Source organism: Malus sylvestris, chromosome 4 (genome assembly GCF_916048215.2).
Source record: "Malus sylvestris chromosome 4, drMalSylv7.2, whole genome shotgun sequence".
Classification (NCBI taxonomy): domain Eukaryota; kingdom Viridiplantae; phylum Streptophyta; class Magnoliopsida; order Rosales; family Rosaceae; genus Malus; species Malus sylvestris.
In genome coordinates this window covers 3,672,497-3,693,895 of record NC_062263.1, presented here as the reverse complement: position 1 = coordinate 3,693,895, position 21,399 = coordinate 3,672,497, and the positions used below count along the sequence as shown (strand labels likewise).

Below are 21,399 nucleotides of genomic sequence, written 5' to 3'. Positions count from 1 at the left end.
ATATCATTACCGCTGTATGCTCATTGTTTATTTGTATGAGCATGCCTTTTCTTCTTCTTTCCATCTATGCTGGGCTTTCTTCTTACGGACTACTCAAAGGCTTGTTGGCACGTCCAAGCAACAAAATAATCTTGAGCACAATCAGGTCAAGCTTTTTCCCATGGGTTGGATTGCAGCAAGCTGCATTCCATGAGCTACAAACCCAAGAAACGGTTATCAAATTCAGATAATTTAAAAGTGAAGAATATTCGCACGAGAATAGTGTAGTCCATATTCGCACAGTTTCGAACTTCAGATCTCTGCCATTGTATAAGAGATTGTTCCTGAATAATGATAACTTGTACATCCTAGTAGCTAAAATTTGGTGGCTCGAATTATGATCAACATAAATACATCTTATCACGGACTGTTTCTTGGTGCTCTTTTGTTTTGTCTCTTAAGATTATGTGATGATAGTGACGTGGAAGAAATGAGATAGGTTCTAAAAGAGGATGTCCTTAGACTTGAAATTACAGAAAACTCTCTTTGCTTTGTAACGGCAATTTAAAACTTTCAAACCGTTGGTTGGAGACTTGAAGCATCTTATGTTTTTCAGATTGAACCTTGCATGCAATCTGACATATGTAGGAGGAATTGGAAAAGCTTAGCCTCATGGGTGTTTATTATGACTCCCAAGTGTGTCATATGGGCACATTACTGGTAGGAATAAGCACCCAATTGTGTCCAATATTTGCTCATTGTGAGGAGTTATCACTCATGATGCTAGGTTCATTCCATTTCCTCATACACATGTCAGACTGCATGCAGGTTTCAGTTTCAAAAACATAAGACACTTCAAGTCTCCAGCCAACATATTTAAAGTTTTAGATTGTCGTTACAAAGCAAAATGAGTTTTCTATAATTTCAAGTCCTAGGTACCCTCTATAAGAACCTTTCTCATTTCTTCCATTTGTCATCACAAGTCTTAAGAGCTACAAGTCCTAAGAGAGTATATCTTGGTGCTATTTTGTTGTAGCTCTGAGGACCGTGTGATGACACGTGGAAGAAATGAGATAGGTTCTTATAGAGGGTTTTCTAGGCTTTAAATTATAGAAAATTCTCTTTGGTTTGTAACGGCAATCTAAAACTTCCTATATGTTGGTGGAGACTTGAAGCGTCTTATGTTTCTTAGATTGAACCCTACATGCAATCTTACTTCTGTAGGAGGAACTGGAATTAACCTAGCGTCATGGTGCTTATTATTACTCCCAATTGTGTCATACGAGCACATTATTGGAAGGAATAAACACCCAATTGTGTCCTAAATATGTGCTCTTAGAACACAATTGAGAGGAGTAACGCTAGTTTCATTATGTTTCCTCATACACATGTCAGACTGCATGCAGGATTTAGTTTCATAAACATAAATACTTCAAGTATCCAATCAACAAATTGAAAGTTTAGATTGCCATTACAAAGCAAAGGAGTTTTCTGTAATTTTAAGTCCTAAAATACCCTCTATAAGAACCTGTCTCATTTCTTTCATGCATGTGTACACCAAAAGAGCACCAAGATACACTCTAGGACAAGATATATTTATGTTGACAGCCACCAATTTTTAGCTACTTGGATCGACAAGCTGTCATTGTTGAGGTACAATCTCTTTCGAAATGACGGAGATCCCGAGCTAAAAATTGTGCAAACATGGACTATGATATGCTGTTAAAAATATTCGTCACTTTATATTTTCTAGATTTCATACCCCTTACTCGGGTCTGAAGCTCCTTGGAATGCAGCTTGCTGCAAGACAATTCACTGGAAAAAGCTTGACCTGACTGTGTCAAAGTTTAACTTCTTCAATGCTCCTCGAAGATTGTGTACTTGGTCAATCAAGCGAAACACTGATAGGAATATTGAAGAGTGCTTCACGTCTCAGCTGGGGAATTTATCTTCCTTGGTTTTCCATTTCTCTGTGTTCGTAATAGACTACCATTTGATCTACGCAGCCGCAAAAACCCCTCGCCTCAGACAACTTGTTCTACCAACCTAGAACCCGATTGCAGTGATTGGATTTGAACACGCCTCATGGCTCAAGGAGCTCAAGCTTTAACCAACGTGGCAAGATATCGAGGATGGCACAATGGTCGAACATAAAAGCAAAGAACAAGAGTGATTTGAAAGCAATATGAATTGCAATGCGTAGTGATTTGAGGAAGACTATGAATGTATATGGATTGGCAATAACATCGAATAGATTTATATAGAATTACCATCAAATACGTTTAAGACACACGTGTTATATACGGATTGGCAATAACACATCAATATCTCTTAAAGGATTTGTCCATGTGGTGTACGTAGATTGGCAATAACACGTGACGTCAATATTTCTCCAAATATTTGTCTATGTGGCAAATTTAGACAACGGCTATATTTAGATTGGGACCAACACACAATATCATTAAATTTCGTTTTCAGTGACATTGTAGGATTTTAATACTCATTTAAAATTCAAATGAATTTGCATTTAAAATGTATCCCAAATTCATTTTGCCGAGTCTATATTTATCTTTTTTATTTATATTATATGTTGTTTTTTACATAATCCACTTGGCATTATGTAATTGGCTTTGTGGGCCTTACACTGGTGCCACATTACACATTAACGTATTTCATTAACAGAGTTAGATGGAAGGACACATTGATGACCGAAGCAAGAAATGAATGATGAAATTGATGAGTTTGGAACATAAAGAACCAAACTGATGGGTTGACAAAACATAAGGGACTATTTGTGGTAAAACTCTAGAATTTAAAATTTTCAAACATTTTTGTTTGCCAAAAATAAAATGCCGTATGATTGGCTTAGTATTGGCTTTATAAGGAGTGAGATAGTGGTTCTTTATTGTTTTGGAATTTGAAATAATTTTAAAAACGAATAATTAGTCCATGTGGCATTATTATGATTGACTTTCTAGGCCCCTCTGGGTCCCACACATCACATTAATGAAATTTTTAACGGAGTTAAACGGTAAGGACCACATTGAGAAGCAAAGTAACAGATAAAGAAAAATTTATGAGTTTGAAACATAAGGTACCAAACTGATGAATTGACAAAACATAAAAGACCATTTGTGATAAAACTATATATATATATATATATATATATATATATATATAATAAAAGGATGAGGTTGCTAATGATATTTTAGTCTTTTCTAGGTCTTAGTCTCATCTGATCTGAATTTAATGCTAATCGGACATGGATTGACAAGTTAGACCCGAGGAATTGATTTTGTTAATTTGATTATAAATGGATATGAATATGGATCAAGTTTGAACTGATCAAAATCTGATCTGCTTACAGGTCTATTTTGAGGTCTTGTGTTCAAATTCCATTGAAGACATTTTGAAGTCATGTTTTCTTTATGGCCGAAAAGTTGTTCGATTGAATGCTGGATAGTTGTCCAGCCAATCACCAAAAAAGTTGAGGGTTGCCAGAAAAGTCGCCAAAAAGTTGGTTGGCCGGCCACTAATTCTCGAAAAATTTAGTGAGATTTAGTGATAAGTATAAGATGATTTGGACTGACCTATCAATTGGTACCTAATCTAAAAATATGGTAGTTTTTCTAAAGTTTTTATGGTACATTGGAAGAGTTACATTTAAAGAACTGTTGGAGGCGGTCTAAGGTGCAAAATGCTATTAACCATTAAATATTTAAGTGCTTCTAAAAAAAGTACTTAAACGATTTGCTGCCAAACACAGTTTTTAGGTTTTTCAAAACCCGTTTCAAACACAAACACCCGCTCCAAGCTCTCGCAGCTCAAAAAAGAGCAGAAGGCGGTTGAAAACCCTCGTCTGGCAATCAATTTCCACCACATCTTCGTCACCTCTGAAGTCCAACCCCTTGTTCTCCACAAACCCATGATCCATCACACCCATTCCCTTCTCCATTCAAATCCTCCCACTAAAGCGATGATGTTTAGATGCCCCTTTAGCCCTGTTAGGATATAGCCATGCCATGTGTCATAATTGTATTGGAGGTTGTGAATGTTAGTCATAAGGTGTGTTGTATTTATAAGAGATTAGTTCTGTCATAATGTTAGTCAAAAGATCCCCAAAAAACCTTCAATGGCATCTTTCGAACCTCTGGTGAGTCATGAGACCACCCTAATCAGTATGTGCATCTGCTCTTACCACCAAGTATAGTTGTATTCCGTTCCTCTTTTTTTATCACCTCGAATAATAAGGCAACAAAATAACCCAAAAAGATAATTATAGTGGACAAAAAATACATAAACACCTATAGAGTCCTTGTAAAAAAAATGCTAAGGAGACTCTCAAAGTGACACTCTCCATAGACTTATCGCCACCTCAAGTTTTTAGCACAATTTTTATAATGTTGACACATAATTGTACCAAAAACATAAGGTGCGGAGAGTCCATAGAGTCTCATTAGCATTTCTCAACCGAAAAATAAAACTACAGAGTTCATGGCACTAATAAACATGAATGAGCATGAAGTAGCACTACCAGCAAACCTACTTCATTTAATTAAGAAGATTATATAGAACATACGAGGAAACTGAAAAAACCTCAAGTCGTCCAACGATCCATTTGTGAAAAATAGTGAAGATCATATTCCCTATCTTTGTAAATTGATGTGTATAAAAACAATTCGCTAAATACATGAAAAAGTCTATTTCTACGTTAAGCATCATTAAAAATTAATATTAAAAGAAGAAAGATATACAAACATTATTGAAATATTATACCTCTCGTGTTTTTTTTACGCAAATGTACAAATTAAGTTTACATAATCTAATCAACCAATTCTTTTTCAATTGATAAAATATAGCTTGTCACATCCTGGCTCGGGCCCTCACCACATCCCGGGCTCGACTCCGCCGTAGCACAATATTGTCCGCTTTGGGCCCCGACCACGCCCTCACAGTTTTGTTTCTAGGAACTCACACGAGAACTTCCCAGTGGGTCACCCATCATGGGATTGCTCTTGCGCGAACTCACTTAACTTCGGAGTTCCGATGGAACCTGAAGCCAGTGAGCTCCATAAAGGCCTCGTGCTAGGTAGAGATAGGAATATACATATAAGGCATAGAGGATCCACTTCCCTAGGCGATGTGGGATCTAACAATCCACCCCCTTAGGGACCCGACGTCCTGGTCGGCACACTTCTGGCCAGGGATTGGCTTTGATACCAAATTGTCACATCCCAGCCCGGGCCCCCACCACATCCTGGGCTCGACTCTGCCGTAGCACGATATTGTCCTCTTTAGGCCCCGACCACGCCCTCACGGTTTTGTTTCTGGGAACTCACACGAGAACTTACCAGTAGGTCACCCATCATGGGAGTGCTCTTGTGCGTTACTCGCTTAACTTCGGAGTTCCGATGGAACCCGAAGCCAGTGAGCTCCCAAAAGGCCTCGTGCTAGGTAGGGATGGGAATATACATATAAGGATCACTCCCCTGGGCAATGTGGGATCTTACAATCCACCCCCTTAAGGGCCCGACGTCCTCGTCGACACACCACAGCCAAGGTTAGGCTCTGATACCAATCTGACACGCCCCGATCCCGATATTCCCTGAATACCAGGGTAGGCACGTGCTGGCCGACACCCGAGGGTGACGAAAGCCATTTATTGAGTGCAATTGCTGAAAACAAGGGATAGATAAGACTTATAAATATAAAAGAATAATGAATATGCATTTAAGGAACGTGTTCAGAGCATACAACCTTGTAATTTTCAGTGTAATGGCTTGAGACTCTACCATATTCATCATTGTATGAAGATCGAGCTTTGCTCTAAACTTTTCTGGACTCATTGAGCATTGGTTTGCTCAAGAGCATCACTTTAAGATAGCCAATCGTGTCACTGCATGCATACGCATGCTGCTTCGTATGTTTCTTCTTCGTCATTCTGTTGATTCAGAGGTTCCATGTTTAATTTTTGAACTTTGAAGCAGCTCTCACAAAGTATTGTGAATTTCGAAATGTTTTTGGCCTTGTTTGACTAGAAATCTGCAACTAAGCAAAAATGGAGAGGTGGATTGAGCACTACAACAGTTCCCAAGAGATACTGCTTGTTGGGAATGGTGACTTATCGTTTTCTGCTTGCTTGGCTCGAGCTTTTGGGTCTACTACTAACATGGTAGCCACTTTTCTTGAATCCCAAGGTACAGTTTTCAAAAGGGTCCTTTACTGGTGAAACACTGGAGTAGTTGGTCACATTTCGAATAACTGAGGAGGATAGAATGCTTGGTGCTGAATAAAGTTTTACGACAACAATTTCTGTTTTGTTTGGTTTGGGTAGGGCACTGTTGCGACATGGTACGAGACTTTCTACAGGTAACATTGGTTGATAGAGGAGTTGAACGACTTGTATTCAAAGGATCAAATTTTTGACGTGTGAAATTGTGCACCATCAAGAAATTATTGCTTGCTTATCAAGACAACAAATGTGTGATCGATATCGCGGGTGGCCGACTGTGGTATCAATAACTTATTTGTTGGGTTCGTTAAGCAAGTGGGCAGGAAGATCCGTCTTCAGCAGTTGTTACGGAATTGTTATTCTTGGGACTTGATCCAAAGACTCATGTTCTTGAAGTGCGTTACGTTTCGTATGCTTGGGCGAGACCCACTCTCATTTTTCAGTTTTTGTTTTCAATATAAAGATTTTAACTTCCTTTACCTTAGTTATTTGTTTTTGGTGTTACAAATGTTTTGGGGGAAGTACCTCCGTTTTCAGTTTTAAGTTCAGCACGAATTTTCAACCTATATGTTAGTACATCTCTATTTTGACGTTATTGTATTTTATGTACTTACTTTTGACCTTAAGCTATTTTGTGTTTTCGACTTTATATCTTATTAAAGTATGTTTCTACTTTTACACTGATGAGGAAGAAAGTAAGAGCTTAGAGGCATGATAGAGGATTGTGCAACCTGCTCGCGATGGTGTGGCATATTCTCTTTGATGCACCCACTCTGACTTGATTTCTTCGTTACGTATATATATTCTTCTTCCTATTTACGAGTATTTCAGTTTAGTAAGTGAATTTAAATTTCGGGGACGAAATTCTTTAAGGTGGGTAGATTGTTACACTCACCCCTAATTTAAATTGTATTTTCACTAAATTTGAGATTATCTTGCTTTTAAAATTGTTTTTGGGTTTTAATTGGTGTGCCCAAGGGGCCCACACCTTGATTTTTGTCCCCCATGACCCCTTCTTCTTTCTTCTCTCTTTCTCTACACACTCCATTCTCTCTCTCGAAACTCACTCATCTCTCTCCCTCTCTATCACCGTGAGCACCCATCCACACACTTCATCACACCACCTGCTCGAGGTGGACAACACCACCATCCTCAACATCGCCATCATCAGCCTTCTCTCTCTCTCTCTCTCTCCCGTCGCTACGAGGAATGACGAAACCAAGAAAATAACCTCTGGCGAGTCTGACTGCTTTCGAGCCAATTTCTGGCCAAACCACGCCGAGTTGGCCAGTGTGCAAGGTATGAATCTCTTTGTCTCACTAAGTACTACAACTTTCCTTTTTGTTTCACCCAATTTCGTTGAGTATTGAAGAAGTTATACCCATTTAAATCTTACCCAGTTTCTGACGACCTATGTTTCTTTCGAGGCATTTTCCGGCCAAAAAACGTCGAGTTAGACATCATGAGAGGTACCATTCTCTTCGTCTCTTCGAGAACTATGATTTTCGTTTTTGAATCACTCGATTTCGTTGAATATTGACAAAGTTATGAGCGTTTAAAGTTAGGAAAGTTTCCGGCCGAAATCCGACCTTCCCTTCCGTTTAGCTCAGGCGAGCAGCAACGACCAGACCCTTTGGGCCGTGCCAAACCCAGGGCTTTAGGCCCGTTGTTTTAAGCCCAAACCCCTTTTATTTTCTTTTTGTTTTATTTTTAATTGTTTTAAGTTAATGGCCCTTTGGGCCGTTTGTGTTGAAGCCCCAAAGACCTAAGCCTTTAAAGGCTTAAAGCCTTCAGGATGTCTCTCTCTCCCCTTAGGCCCTTGGCCTTGGGGCCGGGCTTTAAGCCCATTTCCTTAAAACCCTAAACCCTTAAGGACCCAACCCAATTGCCTAAAACTCTAAGCCTAAACCCTTTAACCTTTCCAACCCTAAACCCTAGCCGGCTCAAATCCTTTTGTGGAATATTTCGTTAGGGAATATTCCATCAGATAATATTCTATTGACTTATACGAAATTTAACCGGAACCCTTCTTAGGGTAATTTGACGTCCTGAATCCGTTTTCGATATCTGTTTTCTCAAATTCAATTGTTATAATAGAGTTTTATTAATTGTACCCTTTATGTGCTTAGGGGCAATTATTTGTGACGTTTCTGTGATTGCTAGTTTGCGTGGCTCTTCGGCGGCTAAGTATATGTGAGTGGATCCCTTCTAAAAATGCATGTTTTAATAATAGAAATGCATACATGAAAAGCATGATTTAATGATTATGTTTTATGAAATGTTTTGTGAGATAACATGCTTACTGAGGCTAGATTGAATTACTATTATTTTTCCTATAACCCGTGTTCTTATAGAATATCTGATGGATGAAGATATGATATTTAGAACATGTTTAGAACACCTCTTTATAGTATAGATGATGGATGACTTTATACTATGAAGTTGCTTTTCAATATATATATGTTCAATGGTTTTGTACTTACCTAGTGGTCCTTTCCGCTACGGGACTTAGGGATAGATTCCGGTCTGTCTCGGGCGACGGTTTGGTGTTGGCATAGGGCCTGGAGTGTGTTTCCTCTGGCTATTAGCAAAGGGACGGGGAGCCGGCATGAGGCTTGGAGTGTATTTTCCTCTTACTGTCTGCTCAGAGACGAGGAGCCGGCATGGGGCCTGGGGGTTATTGGACAACTCACTAGTGATTATTATATATACAATTTATGATTTGAGACATTGCACGGCATGCTAAGTTTCGGAAAACCTATGTTTATCATGATATATATGTGTTTTCATAAAACTTGGGGGTTAGTATGTTGATAACTTGGTCCACTCATGTTTTTTTTGCGCCCCCTTCAGGGCTTAGAATTGAGGCATACAATCCCGGCGTCAAGACACTTCCGCATCAGCATCTTCGAGTCCTCTCGGTGTAAGACCCACTCATTTGTTCATTTAATTTTATATTATTTCCTTAGTGTTCTAGTTAGTTGTATGCTCTGAACACGTTCCTTAAATGCATATTCATTATTCTTTTATATTTATAAGTCTTATCCATCCCTTGTTTTCAGCAATTGCACTCAATAAATGGCTTTCGTCGCCCTCGGGTGTCGGCCAGCACGTGCCTACCCTAGTATTCGGGGAATATCGGGATTGGGGAGTGTCATAGCTAACTAATTTGATATTTCTTGTGACACAGTTGATCGAAGATAAGATTTGATCATCTTATTTTGAAAAACTTCTTTCTGCAGAGGCAATGGTAACCTATATGGTTAACAAAATTCTATAAACAAATACTCAAAGACTCGAAGTCTGTATACTTCTTATTTGATCAAACAAAGTTTGTAATATTAGTTTATATATATATATATATATATATAATTTGGGGGCCCTAGGCAGCCCCGCCTACTGTCGCTACCCTCAGAGCCGGCCCTAGACTTATCAGCCATGTATGCTCACTGTTCACTTGCTTGTGCATGCCCCTTCTTCTTCCTCCCATCTATGCTGGCGTGTTTTCATAAGGACTACTCAAAGGCTTGTTGGCATGTGCAAGCAAGTAAACAACAAAAATAATCTTGAGCACAGTCATGTCTAGCTTTTTCCAATGGGTTGGATTGCAGCAAGCTGCATTCCATGAGCTACAAACTCAATAAACAGATATTAAATCCATAAAATTTAAAGCAAAGAATGTTCGCACGAGGATAGCGTAGTCCATATATGCATATGCTTGTATGTGTGTGTATATATATATATGTATATGCTTGTATGTGTGTGTGTGTATATATATATAAGTGGATGTATATTGTAGTGTGTATGCTTAAATTTGTGTAATTATAGTGGTTGATCGAGATTTTATGTTGGTGCAAATGTGTTCCAAATCAGTTTGGAACGCAATGGCCGGATTAGTGGCTTCACGGCTTTCTTCCAGGGATCCGGTCTCCCCCAAACAGGTCTTGCGCAGGTACCTTCTCTATATGTATATGCTTGTATATATATATATTTATATGTATAAGTGAATGTATATTGTAGTGTGTGATTATATTTGTGTAATTTTAGTGTAATTGTAGTTGAAGTGGTTAATGTGAGCTATGGATGTTGTAATTTGCTGATCTAAGCTGAGATTTTTATTTCGTGTCGGGGCTGTTCTTATTTTACCCGAGGGGTTTGACTTAGCCCCTCCCGATCGTAGTATAATGCGGAATTGATGTTCAAATGGTACAAAATAAGTAGATGAAGGATTTATACTATAGTTAGTGAGGTTGAGAGAGTTATGTTATCAGGTCATTAATTTACTTTTTGGTGTATCCTTTCGACCGTAAGTGGTAAGCAGTCTTTAGAAATGTGTTGTATGACCCAAGGATTGTTTATTACATTGCCATTGTGTAGTAGTGAAAACCTGCAGCATAAGATGACTACGGAATAGTTAGGATTGTAGCATACAAGGGAAATGTTATTGGGTCATGATCATATCGACAAAAAGGTTCTTGAAGCTGTATATTTGTTTTGCTGAAGGAATTTTCGTATAAAATGATAACCGGGGGCATAATATGTTAAATATTGATTATATGAGTGTACTTTCTCATTATCTTTTCGTAACAGAAGTTTGGATATGTTCTAGTTTTTGTTTTGGACGAGGATATCTTCTAGTTTATATTGGTTGCTTATATTTATTGGCAGATTTGGGCACGTGCAGACCCGGGGCAGACTAGTTTTCTTGGTCAGGCAGTGCCTTAGAATTGTCACTGTGGCACAAAGTAAGAGAGAACTTACGCCAGAAATGGTGAAGGCAGCACGATTAGGCCCGGCTGCAGCTAGAATACCTGCACCCAAGATAAATCTTGCAGCAACACCCGACTCATCGTTTGGAGATGATGTGTTTTCTAGAACCCCATCTTAACCAAAGCAGAATTTCCTCCTGGCAACGTACTTATCTCATCAGCCATTGTGCCAGTATTTGTTAGGGTTAAAACTGAACTTTAGGCCCAAAGGTGGAGTCGGCCCAACAGAAAGTCCGGATGAGACTTAGGAAGCAGGAAAAGGGCCACTTGCCTACCTACCCAAGGATCAAGTGGTGTAGACTGATCAGACTGCACAGCCCAAAAAGTACTTTATGGTGGCATTACATGTAATAAAATTGATGAGTCATCACCCTCAGACCGCATTCGGGCAAAGCTGTTGCTACAGGAAGCCAAGCCGAGTCGTCTATAAAAGGAGGAAGAGAAGACAGGAACAAGGACACTTAAACAAACAAACAAATGCAAGCCAAAACTCTGCTCAAAGCCAGATTTGCCTTCAAACGAAGCTGTAGTCAGCCCAAGCCTTCATCCCATTCGGGATAAACCTTTATCCCCCGCGGGATAGTCCCTTCTCCCAACCTCTGTAATAGCTCTGCTACCTTGTTCAAACTTGTTGTAGTATCGATTCACTTTTGTATTCTCTCTCTCTCTTTCTCTCTCTCTCTCTCTAAGCTTTCAGACCTTTGACAAAGCTGCAAAGAAGGGACCTGCAAGAAGATCAGCCTTAACTGATAAGGTTTAATCTTGCCCGACCTTCTTGGCTCTGTCTTTGTCTTTTCTTTCTTTAAAAGCCTAGTAATATGTTGTATACTTCCAGTTATATACAAGTTGTTTCTAGCAAAATCATGATGAAAAGGCTTCCTCAATACTTAGATCCGATTTGAATATATCTTCAGTGTTCAAATCAGATCCAAGTCTTAAGCCTGCAGGCATGTAAATCTGATTAGTATAAAAGTCCTTGGCCTCAAGGCATAAAAAAGAACTTTATGTGGACTTAACCCATCCACGACAATCCTTGATAAACGAGAAGTCCGAAGTTACTTGGGGCGCAAGTAATCGACCTATCCCTTAGTTTTCTTTCTATTATATTATGATTTCCATAGAACGCTTGAACATGGATTGGATTCTGATGGAAAGCCTCAAGGCCTACACCTAAGGCCCCACAAAGGCATCCATTTGGATTCATTCCGTTCTGCGATCTAAAGAGTCTAAGTATAAGAATGAACTCTGATGGGAAGCCTCAAGGCCTATACCTAAGGCCCCACAAAGGCACCTATTTGGGTTCACTCTACTTCTTGGATTCAGGTAATCAGAAGTATAATAGTTAGAAGACGCCGACAACCATAAAGACCAAATATGATGTGTTCAAGTACTGGTTTAGTTTAACGGGAAGCCTCAAGGCCTACACCTAAGGCCCCACAAAGGCACCTGTTATATCTAACATGGTTTCTCGGGCATATGCATGTTTACAACAAAAACTTGACATTCATTCAACATCTGCCATACTGAAGATGGCAGTGGCACGCCTGAGCACCTCCAAAGTTAATCTTGATTGTGAGCCTCAAGGCCTATACCTAAGGCCCCACAAAGGCACCTTTCAAATTAACTATGTCCTTCTCTTTCAGCACTGCCCGACGAGTCTTGCCCGAAGAGTCTTGCCCGATCAAGACCTGCCCGACGAGACTTGCCCGACTGAGCCCGATAAGAAAGCAGAAGCCCGACAGCAGCCCTCAACCGGCGCCGACCTCCCAGGGGAGCTGTGTGCTCGTTTGCCAGGAAGTCATCCCCGACGGAAATTCCTGCGACGAACACCAATATTTTTGTGAAAGTTGACACAGACAGAGATGGGAAAATCACTGATGCACAAGCCCGCGACCTATTTCTGAAATGGGGACGACCAAGAGGTAGTACTATTTTCTTTTTATTCATCTATTGGCTTGTGTTTTACAGGCACATATGCCATGTGGTTATCGAAGCTCTTTTCTTCTGTTTGTTTCTCTTCATGTCAGCTGTTAATTGAACTGATGCATCTTTGCAAAACTTGTACTATCCCTATCCCGGAGTTAAAGTTGTTTATTTTTCCTCTTCTGGGTGGATGATTGACAATGTTGTAGTTGGTAGCATTTAGCTTGAATTCCTGAACATAACAGGCTAAATCAAGCATATTTTTCTGCGAGATGCTTTGCTGCTGGATGCTTGTCCTTTGCATAATGCGTTCGTATTTTGATGTAAAAATTTACATATGTCGTAGCTATTTTGTAGATATAAAATTTTATTTGTAATTAGGAGTAATTTTTTGCTGGTCAATTGACATACAAACATCCATAAATACAATTAAAGTGAGTCATGTCTGAATGTGCAATCTTGATTGATAGAATGACTACCCATCCATCATGCCACATTATCTTGAAAGAGAACATGTCGTTATTGCATATGACATTTCGAGCTGATAGTGCAGGCATGAACACTGTCCATGGTTACAGTTATGTGCCTATATAGTATGACCACGAACATAACTTTTGGAAGCCTTTCAAGTTCCCCTACTCTTTAACACTACGATCTTGTTTACATCTGTCAGTGGTTTTAAAAACGGCTTTTTAACCGCTGTTCAACCGATGTTCCACTTACCAAAAATCTTCCATTGGCTCGAGATCATTTAATTCTATTGGAGCGCAGGGAGAAACTCGACTGATGTGTAGCTCTTGAACCGCTGATCCATGTAATTTTATGCGCTGCAAATGTTCCATTGGCTCCAAGATCTCTGGGAAGTTTTCAAGTTTGGAGCACCAAGAGAGATCGAGTTCCTCGAGATATTTCAACTTACAAATGCTCTTTGGGATACTTGAAAGGCTTCTGCAAAATTGTAGTTGAAGTATTTTGAGAGCAGGAAGAAACTTGACTGATGAGTGTAGCTCTTGAATCGCTGTTCCACTTAAATTTAAATACTCCAAATGTTCCATTGGCTCCAAGATCTCTGGGAAGTTTTCAAGATTAAAGCAGTTGGAGAGATTGAGTTCCTCGAGATATTTCAACTTACAAATGCTCTTTGGGATACTTGAAAGGCTTTCGCAACCATGTAGTTCAAGTCTTTTGAGAGCAGGGAGAAACTTGACTGATGAGTGTAGCTCTTGAACCGTTGTTCCACTTAAATTTAAAGACTCCAAATGTTCCATTGGCTCCAAGATTTCTGGGAAGTTTTCAAGTTTAAAGCAGCTGGAGAGATCGAGTTCCTCAAGATATTTCAACTTACAAATGCTCTTTGGGATACTTGAAAGGCTTTCGCAACCATGTAGTTCAATTCTTTTGAGAGCAGGGAGAAACTTGACTGATGAGTGTAGCTCTTGAATCGATGTTCCACTTAAATTTAAAGACTCCAAATGTTCCATTGGCTCCAAGATCTTTGGAAAGTTTTCAAGTTTATAGCAGCCGGAGAGATCAAGTTCCTCGAGATATTTCAACTTACAAATGCTCTTTGGGATACTTGAAAGGCTTTCGCAACCATGTAGTTCAAGTCTTTTGAGAGCAGGGAGAAACTTGACTGATGAGTGTAGCTCTTGAACCGCTGTTCTACTTAAATTTAAAGACTCCAAATGTTCCATTGGCTCCAAGATCTTTGGAAAGTTTTCAAGTTTATAGCAGCCGGAGAGATCGAGTTCCTCAAGATATTTCAACTTACAAATGTTGGTTGGTAGACTCACAAGTCTCTGGCAATCAATCAATGATAATTTAGTTATATCCCTAGGAAGCTCAGAAAACTCAGCAAGAGATGTGCAACCATCTAGATTAAAAGAACCAGAGACTTTCAGCTTACACATGTTGCTTGGAAGTTTCTCAAGGTCTCTACAATGACTTATATTCAAGAAAGAAATTTTTTCGTGAGACCAAACTGATTGGGGCAACTCCTTTATACCACTATAATATAAATCTAAGCATTTAATATTTCTTGGCATCTCTGGAAAATACTTGAGATTGGTGCAGAATCCAAGACGAAGATGGGTAAGCTTGTCAAGATCTTGAAAATACCCAGGAATTTCAACCAAACTTTCACAACAAGAGAGATCGAGTTCCTCGAGATATTTCAACTTACAAATGCTCTTTGAGATACTTGAAAGGCTTCTACAATCTCGAAGTCTAAGTCTTTTGAGAGCAGGGAGAAACTCGATTGATGAGTGCAGCTCTTGAACCGTTGTTCCACTTAAATTTAAAGACTCCAAATGTTCCATTGGCTCCAAGATCTTTGGAAAGTTTTCAAGTTTAAAGCAACCGGAGAGATCGAGTTCCTCGAGATATTTCAACTTACAAATGCTCTTTGGGATACTTGAAAGGCTTCTGCAACCATGTAATTTAAGTATTTTGAGAGCAGGGAGAAACTCGATTGATGAGTGTAGCTCTTGAACCGCTGTTCCATTTAAATTTAAGAACCTCAAATGTTCCATTGGCTCCAAGATCTCTGGGAAGTTTTCAAGTTTGGAGCACCAAGTGAGATTGAGTTCCTCGAGATATTTCAACTTACAAATGTTGGTTGGTAGACTCACAAGTCTATACTTGAGAACCAATGATAATTTAGTTATATCCCTGGGAAGCTCTGAAAACTCGGCAAGAGATGTGCAACCATCTAGATTAAAAGAACCAGAGACTTTCAACTTACACATGTTGCTTGGAAGTTTCTCAAGGTCTCTGCAATGACTTATATTCAAGTAAGAAATTTTTTCGTGAGACCAAACTGATTGGGGCAACTCCTTTATACCACTGTAATATAAATCCAAGTATTTAATATTTCTTGGCATCTCTGGAAGATACTTGAGACCGGTGCAGAATCTAAGACGAAGATGAGTAAGCTTGTCAAGATCTTGAAAATACCTAGGAATGTCAACCAAACTTTTACAGCAAGAGAGATCGAGTTCCTCGAGATATTTCAACTTACAAATGCTCTTTGGGATACTTGAAAGGCTTCTGCAATCTCGTAGTCCAAGTCTTTTAAGAGCAGGGAGAAACTCGATTGAAGAGTGTAGCTCTTTAACCGCTGTTCCACTTAAATTTAAGGACTCCAAATGTTCCATTGGCTCCAAGATCTCTGGAAAGTTTTCAAGTTTGAAGCAGTCGAAGAGATCGAGTTCCTTGAGATATTTCAACTTACAAATGTTGGTTGGTAGACTCACAAGTCTATAGTTGCGAACCAATGATAATTTAGTTATATCCCTGGGAAGCTCAGAAAACTCGACAAGAGATGTGCAACCCTCTAGATTAAAAGAACCAGAGACTTTCAGCTTACACATGTTTCTTGGAAGTTTCTCAAGGTCTCTGCATTGACTTATATTCAAGTAAGAAATTATTTCGTGACACCAAACTGATCGGGGCAACTCCTTTATACCACTGGCCATTAAATCCAAGCATTTAATATTTCTTGGCATCTTTGGAAGATACTTGAGACTTCTGCAGCCTTTAAGATCAAGATGAGTAAGCTTGTCAAGATCTCGAAAATACCCAGGAATTTCAACCAAACTTAGACAGTGAGAGAGATCGAGCACTTGTAAGTTGACAAGTCTCTGTAACAAGAGTAAGAGAAATATCAAGAATTAATATAATTTCAACACTTAATTTTATACAAGAATTAGAATAGGCATATAATATACCTGGTCTTCTTTCCAGAGCTTCTTAACTCTGCTATGTGGCATATGAAGCTCAACTAGATTTTCTGGCGAAAATTTTGACGGCAAAGATTCCAGTGGATATCCCCTCCAGTAAATGTAGCGAAGAGAATCGGGAAGGTCTAGAGAAGCGGCGGATTTGTAGTCCAATAATGCAAAAGTATGCCCAATAAGCATTATTAGGTTTGACATCAGTTTGAAGTTCAATGGTGAATCTTCATTCCGATACCACGTAGTATTAAGTTCAATGGCTTCAACAATTGCAGTTTCCTGACAATAAAAACAAGTTTAAATGCATATATCTTCAACATGGTAAGATGTAATGCTTATTTGGAAAAAGAATTCAACAAAGTTCTAGAATAATCTAGAGTATTTGCGATGGTAATGATGTACAAGTTTCTAGTTAAATATCCAAGATAATTGTAATAAAATAACAAAAACTACATAGACTTCCTAGCACAATAAAAAAATAGTAGGGTTATTCTTATCACTTAGTTGTACCATCACTTGCGCGGCGTATTCCCTTTGGCTATATAATCGTTTGGTTTCTGGAAATTTAAAAGCCGTACCATCTTTCTAATAGAGATAGGGCCTGTCATTGCATGATGTCTTATCTCTATTAGAAAGATAGTACAAATAATAGTATAAATAAATAATAAGAATAGCATTTTTGCAATAAAATTCAATAAAATTAATAATTTAAGAATCTGACTTCTTTTTATAAATGAGTTTTATTTTGTTGTGTTATCATCTAAGGTTTGCTATTTATTTTTTCTTTAAAAAAAAGAAAAGAAAAAATTGAATGCATTTGGCTCTTACCGTGTTACTCTTCAGTACACGATAGACATCCTCATCCGTGAACAACCTATTCCGTTTACCGAGATCTTCAATACATTGTTCTTGAACAATTGTCATTCCCATTTCTTGTAGGGAATCGTGCATCTCTATGACTTCCCCTACCCATTCTTTTGAATCAACTGATATGAGAGACCTATCAATGAGAATTCTAATTCCGGTTGTCGCAAAGAATCCACGAACATCTAACATTCGTTTTACTTCATTCACTGTCTTCCCTTTATGAAAACATGCTATATCCAGAAATATCTCCTTCTCATATTTTCCCAATCTATCATAACTTATTCTCAACACTTTCTGGATATCTTCATTGGGAGATTGTATCAATTTGTTGAATTCATCTTCCCAGTCTTCTTTGCTCTTGCAATTGAAGAATAAGGACCCCAGAACTGTAAGAGCTAAAGGAACGCCTTTGGCATAATCCACGGTCTCTTTCGCCAACTCCTTATAATCTGTTCTACGAGTAGTGTTATTCTTGAAAGCACGTGAACAGAAGAGTTGAAGAGCGTCATCCGGTTTTAATACCCCAACCTCATAGATATTATCCTCTTCAACAGTTTGTCTAAGAGTTCCCCTGTCTCTGCTTGTGATAATGATTCTACTTCCAGTGCCATACCGAAGACGATCGCCAACTAAACGTTCCATTTGTATTGGACTACTCACATCATCAAGAACAACGAGGACCTTTGTGCGGCTGAGCCTATTTCGAACAGCAGTTGATCCTATGGATAGATCTTCTTCCTTGAATATCTCGCTTAGAAGTTTCTTTTGCAGGCAATCTAGTCCATCTGGTTGCTCTGATTTCTCCCTAACATTTTTAAGAAAACAAGAAGCTTCGAATTTAGAAGAGAGTCTGTGAAATACAGTTTCAGCAAGGGTAGTCTTGCCAATACCACCCATGCCCCAAATACCTACAGTGATGCAAGCGTCATTTGAGTCAATGCCCAGTCGCGATTCAATTTGCTGAATGCGGCTTTCAATTCCAACCAGGCCCTCTAAATCACATGATGATTCACAAATCAAGTTTGTCCAAATATGATCGACAACATTCTTAATTAGATCTGCCTCCGTCCTGACATATATATTTGATTATGTAGAAAAAAAACAATAGTTAGTCTTAAATGCCCGTCAAAAAAGTTGTCACGTAAATAAAGAAATTAACTAAAAGTTTTAACACTGTATATTTGTGCAAGAAAAGAAATCTTGTGTATTCTCTCCTCAAAATAAAATTAAAGCAATATTAAAATAGAAATACATTTGTTTTCAGGTAAACAACAATACAACTAAGTAAGCTTGCATATTACAGCATTCAACCCACTATCTTTTTGAAGAAAATGAACTTGTCCCATTAATGAAATCGTTAACCCTAAAGAAAAATCAGATACGTTTAAATGAGCTACAATTAATTACATGCATGGCCAAGGAACAGGGCCACCTCTCCCCAAACCCACCAAAAAATGGCAATTTCGTAATTACCCTAGTCTAAAGTTGGGAGGGGTGGCATTGTAGCTTAAGCTAAAGGGCAATTTCAATTGGGTATTTTGATTTATTTACAGAATTTCTATCTTTTAAAAAAAAGTCCTATTCACGGGGGGATGATTGGTGCGTTTGGGCCTAACGTGGGCTTTGTTCTGGGTGGTTAATGAGGAAGGCATGGTTCAATGTGCAAATGACCGTAATGCCCATCCAGATTTTAGATCCAACGGCCTGAGGTAAAAGGTGGGTAGGCAATTATCATTTTAGACGGACTTGGATCCTCTCCTGAGCTAATGGAGAGGATCCTCCTGACCCATCATCTTGGACCGTTGGATTTTTATCCAACGGTTACAAACAGGAGGGTCCCTTTAAAGTTATAATAATTATAACCGTTGGATAAAAATCCAACGGTCCACGATTATGGGTCAGGAGGATCCTCTCCATTAGCTCAGGAGAGGATCCAAATCCATTTTAGACAAGGGAGAGGTGCGGGTTGCAGTCGGTGAGATCGAGGAAGAATGAGAGAGGGGCGCGTGAACAGGGGCAAGTATGACATGTTCGTACGAGATTTAAGATTCAGTAAGTGGAAGGGTTACATCGAGAGAAAGAGAGGGAGTTGTAGGGATTGCAGAGAGAGAAATAGAGAGGGATGAGTGGGTTGTCTTCTCCTTTTCATTAGTTTAGCTGCTTTCCCAATATTAATTTTTGAATGGGTTATAGGTTGCAACAGTATTCATTTGTATAAGATCGAATTTGGGTGTTCAATTAAACGACCCTAAGTTTCACCAAACATGCTGCTTTATTGTATATGTGAAATCTCATTCCCAGAATTTCATTATTAATTATGTATTTAATTTTTTAATTCCGTATTTCGTATTTACATTATTTTTATTTTATCCTAATTCCGTCAATTTTAGAATTTGAATTGTATAGTTATAAGGTATGAATTTTTGTAATTAATCTTTCAATATTTGTAGACCTTTCGAGGTCACAATTAGTGTTTTCGAATCGACTCAATTCCATGAACGCGTGGACGAAAGCCGTTCGCGAATTGGAGTGATAACAAAGAAGTTATGGACATTAGAAGTTCAATTAAGAAAATAAATAAATAATGTTTAATATATAACTAGAAGCTCCTATTAATTTGGGGGAGGGGCTAAGAGAGAGAGAATGAGTGATAGTGAGGTGATTAATCAGAGAAGAGAGGAGAGAACCCATCGCGACGCATTCCTTCTTCGTGACTCGGCTTCTGATTCGAACCCTTTGCAATTTTCGATGTGATTTCTGTCGATTTTTTTCGCCTTTTCTCAACCTTGCACCACCACCAAACATCACCACGTCACTTTCCCTCCAATCTTCACACAAACTCAACGAGATTTGGCCTAGGTTTCGTGAAGAATTCCACTAACGGGGTTCGGGAGTATTCAATGGCGATCAGTTGTTTTTGAATCTTGTTCCTTCGACCACCGCCACCAATAGACTGTCTTTGAACCTAGAAACAAGGCCCAAGCACTGGTTGGGGTGTCAGGGTTCGAAGAACACTCATTTTAGGGTTCCGATGGTCTAGGGTGATTTCAGGCAACTTTTCGGTCGAATTGGACCTCGACCCAGGCAACGATAGTACGTGGCGTCTTGATATTCATGCAGGGTGCGCTAACGCAGACTCTAGGCACTGATTGTACATGTGACACACCTGAGTATATTACGAGGAACTGGTGGGGGTAGAAGTGCAAAGATTAGAGACTTGGAGCGATTAGGTTACCCCTTTATCCTTCCTTGTATTATTTCTTTTGTGATTTATATTTTGAGTGTCTATGGGCATGTCTTGGCCCTAGTGAGGGTTGTGTATTTTGAGAGTACATATTTGTATATATTTTGTGAGGGACAACCCATTATCATGTTTATTTTGAGGTATTAGTTCTAGTATTTCATTTCATATCTTGTACGTATGTTAAGACGTCCCCTACGTACCTGTGTCACGTGTCGATCCTGGACGTATGTCGGGATCGGGGTGTGACAACTTTTGGTGGTATCAAACCTTAGGTTTATGTTCCCATACCTTAACCTTAAGAGTGAGGAAGCCTTGGGTACTGGACCTTAATTAGGTCGTGTGGATTCATTTCTCAAATTTCATGTATATGCTTATGTTGAATTCTTCTATGCACCAGATATACTATGACGACCCTACATGGTGTTGTTTGGCAGCTTGGGAAGGATGTCCTTGACAAGGGCACTTTTACTATTGATTACGAGGCTAGCCATGATTATGATGGACCCGATGGTGCATTTTAGGCCATTGAGGATTTGACACAGCTGACGCAAGCTCACGTATGCGCGACTTATAGTAGGGAGAAGTCTCTATATGGAGAGTTTCGTACTCATAAGCCCCCTTCATTCGATGGTAGTACTAATCTGTGGACGG

The 21,399-nt window shown here is 39.0% G+C and overlaps 2 protein-coding genes across 10 annotated transcripts in view; one reads left to right on the top strand and one right to left on the bottom strand.

Annotated features, from left to right (window-relative positions):
* The first annotated feature begins 10,395 nt into the window (after window positions 1-10,395).
* Window positions 10,396-21,399, top strand: part of LOC126618435 (uncharacterized) — a 74,215-nt gene continuing 63,211 nt past the window's right edge. The window contains exon 1 of the transcript XR_007621713.1: window positions 10,396-10,501. The gene's annotated coding sequence lies outside the window, so the exon portion shown is untranslated. The remainder of the gene's footprint in view (window positions 10,502-21,399) is intronic.
* The window catches only part of LOC126618426 (disease resistance protein RPV1-like), a 90,503-nt gene continuing 82,356 nt past the window's right edge, over window positions 13,253-21,399 (bottom strand). For 3 of the 9 annotated variants that reach the window (XM_050286490.1, XM_050286492.1, XM_050286494.1), the window contains 3 exons: window positions 17,466-17,911; window positions 16,632-16,916; window positions 13,253-14,702 (listed from right to left, as the gene is read on the bottom strand). In XM_050286490.1, coding sequence (XP_050142447.1) covers window positions 13,623-14,702; window positions 16,632-16,916; window positions 17,466-17,911 — 1,811 coding nt within the window. In that variant the 3' untranslated portion in view covers window positions 13,253-13,622. Of the gene's footprint in view, window positions 14,703-16,631; window positions 16,917-17,465; window positions 18,574-21,399 lie in introns of all 9 variants that reach the window. The other 6 variants (XM_050286485.1, XM_050286487.1, XM_050286486.1 and 3 more) reach the window with 4 other exon arrangements.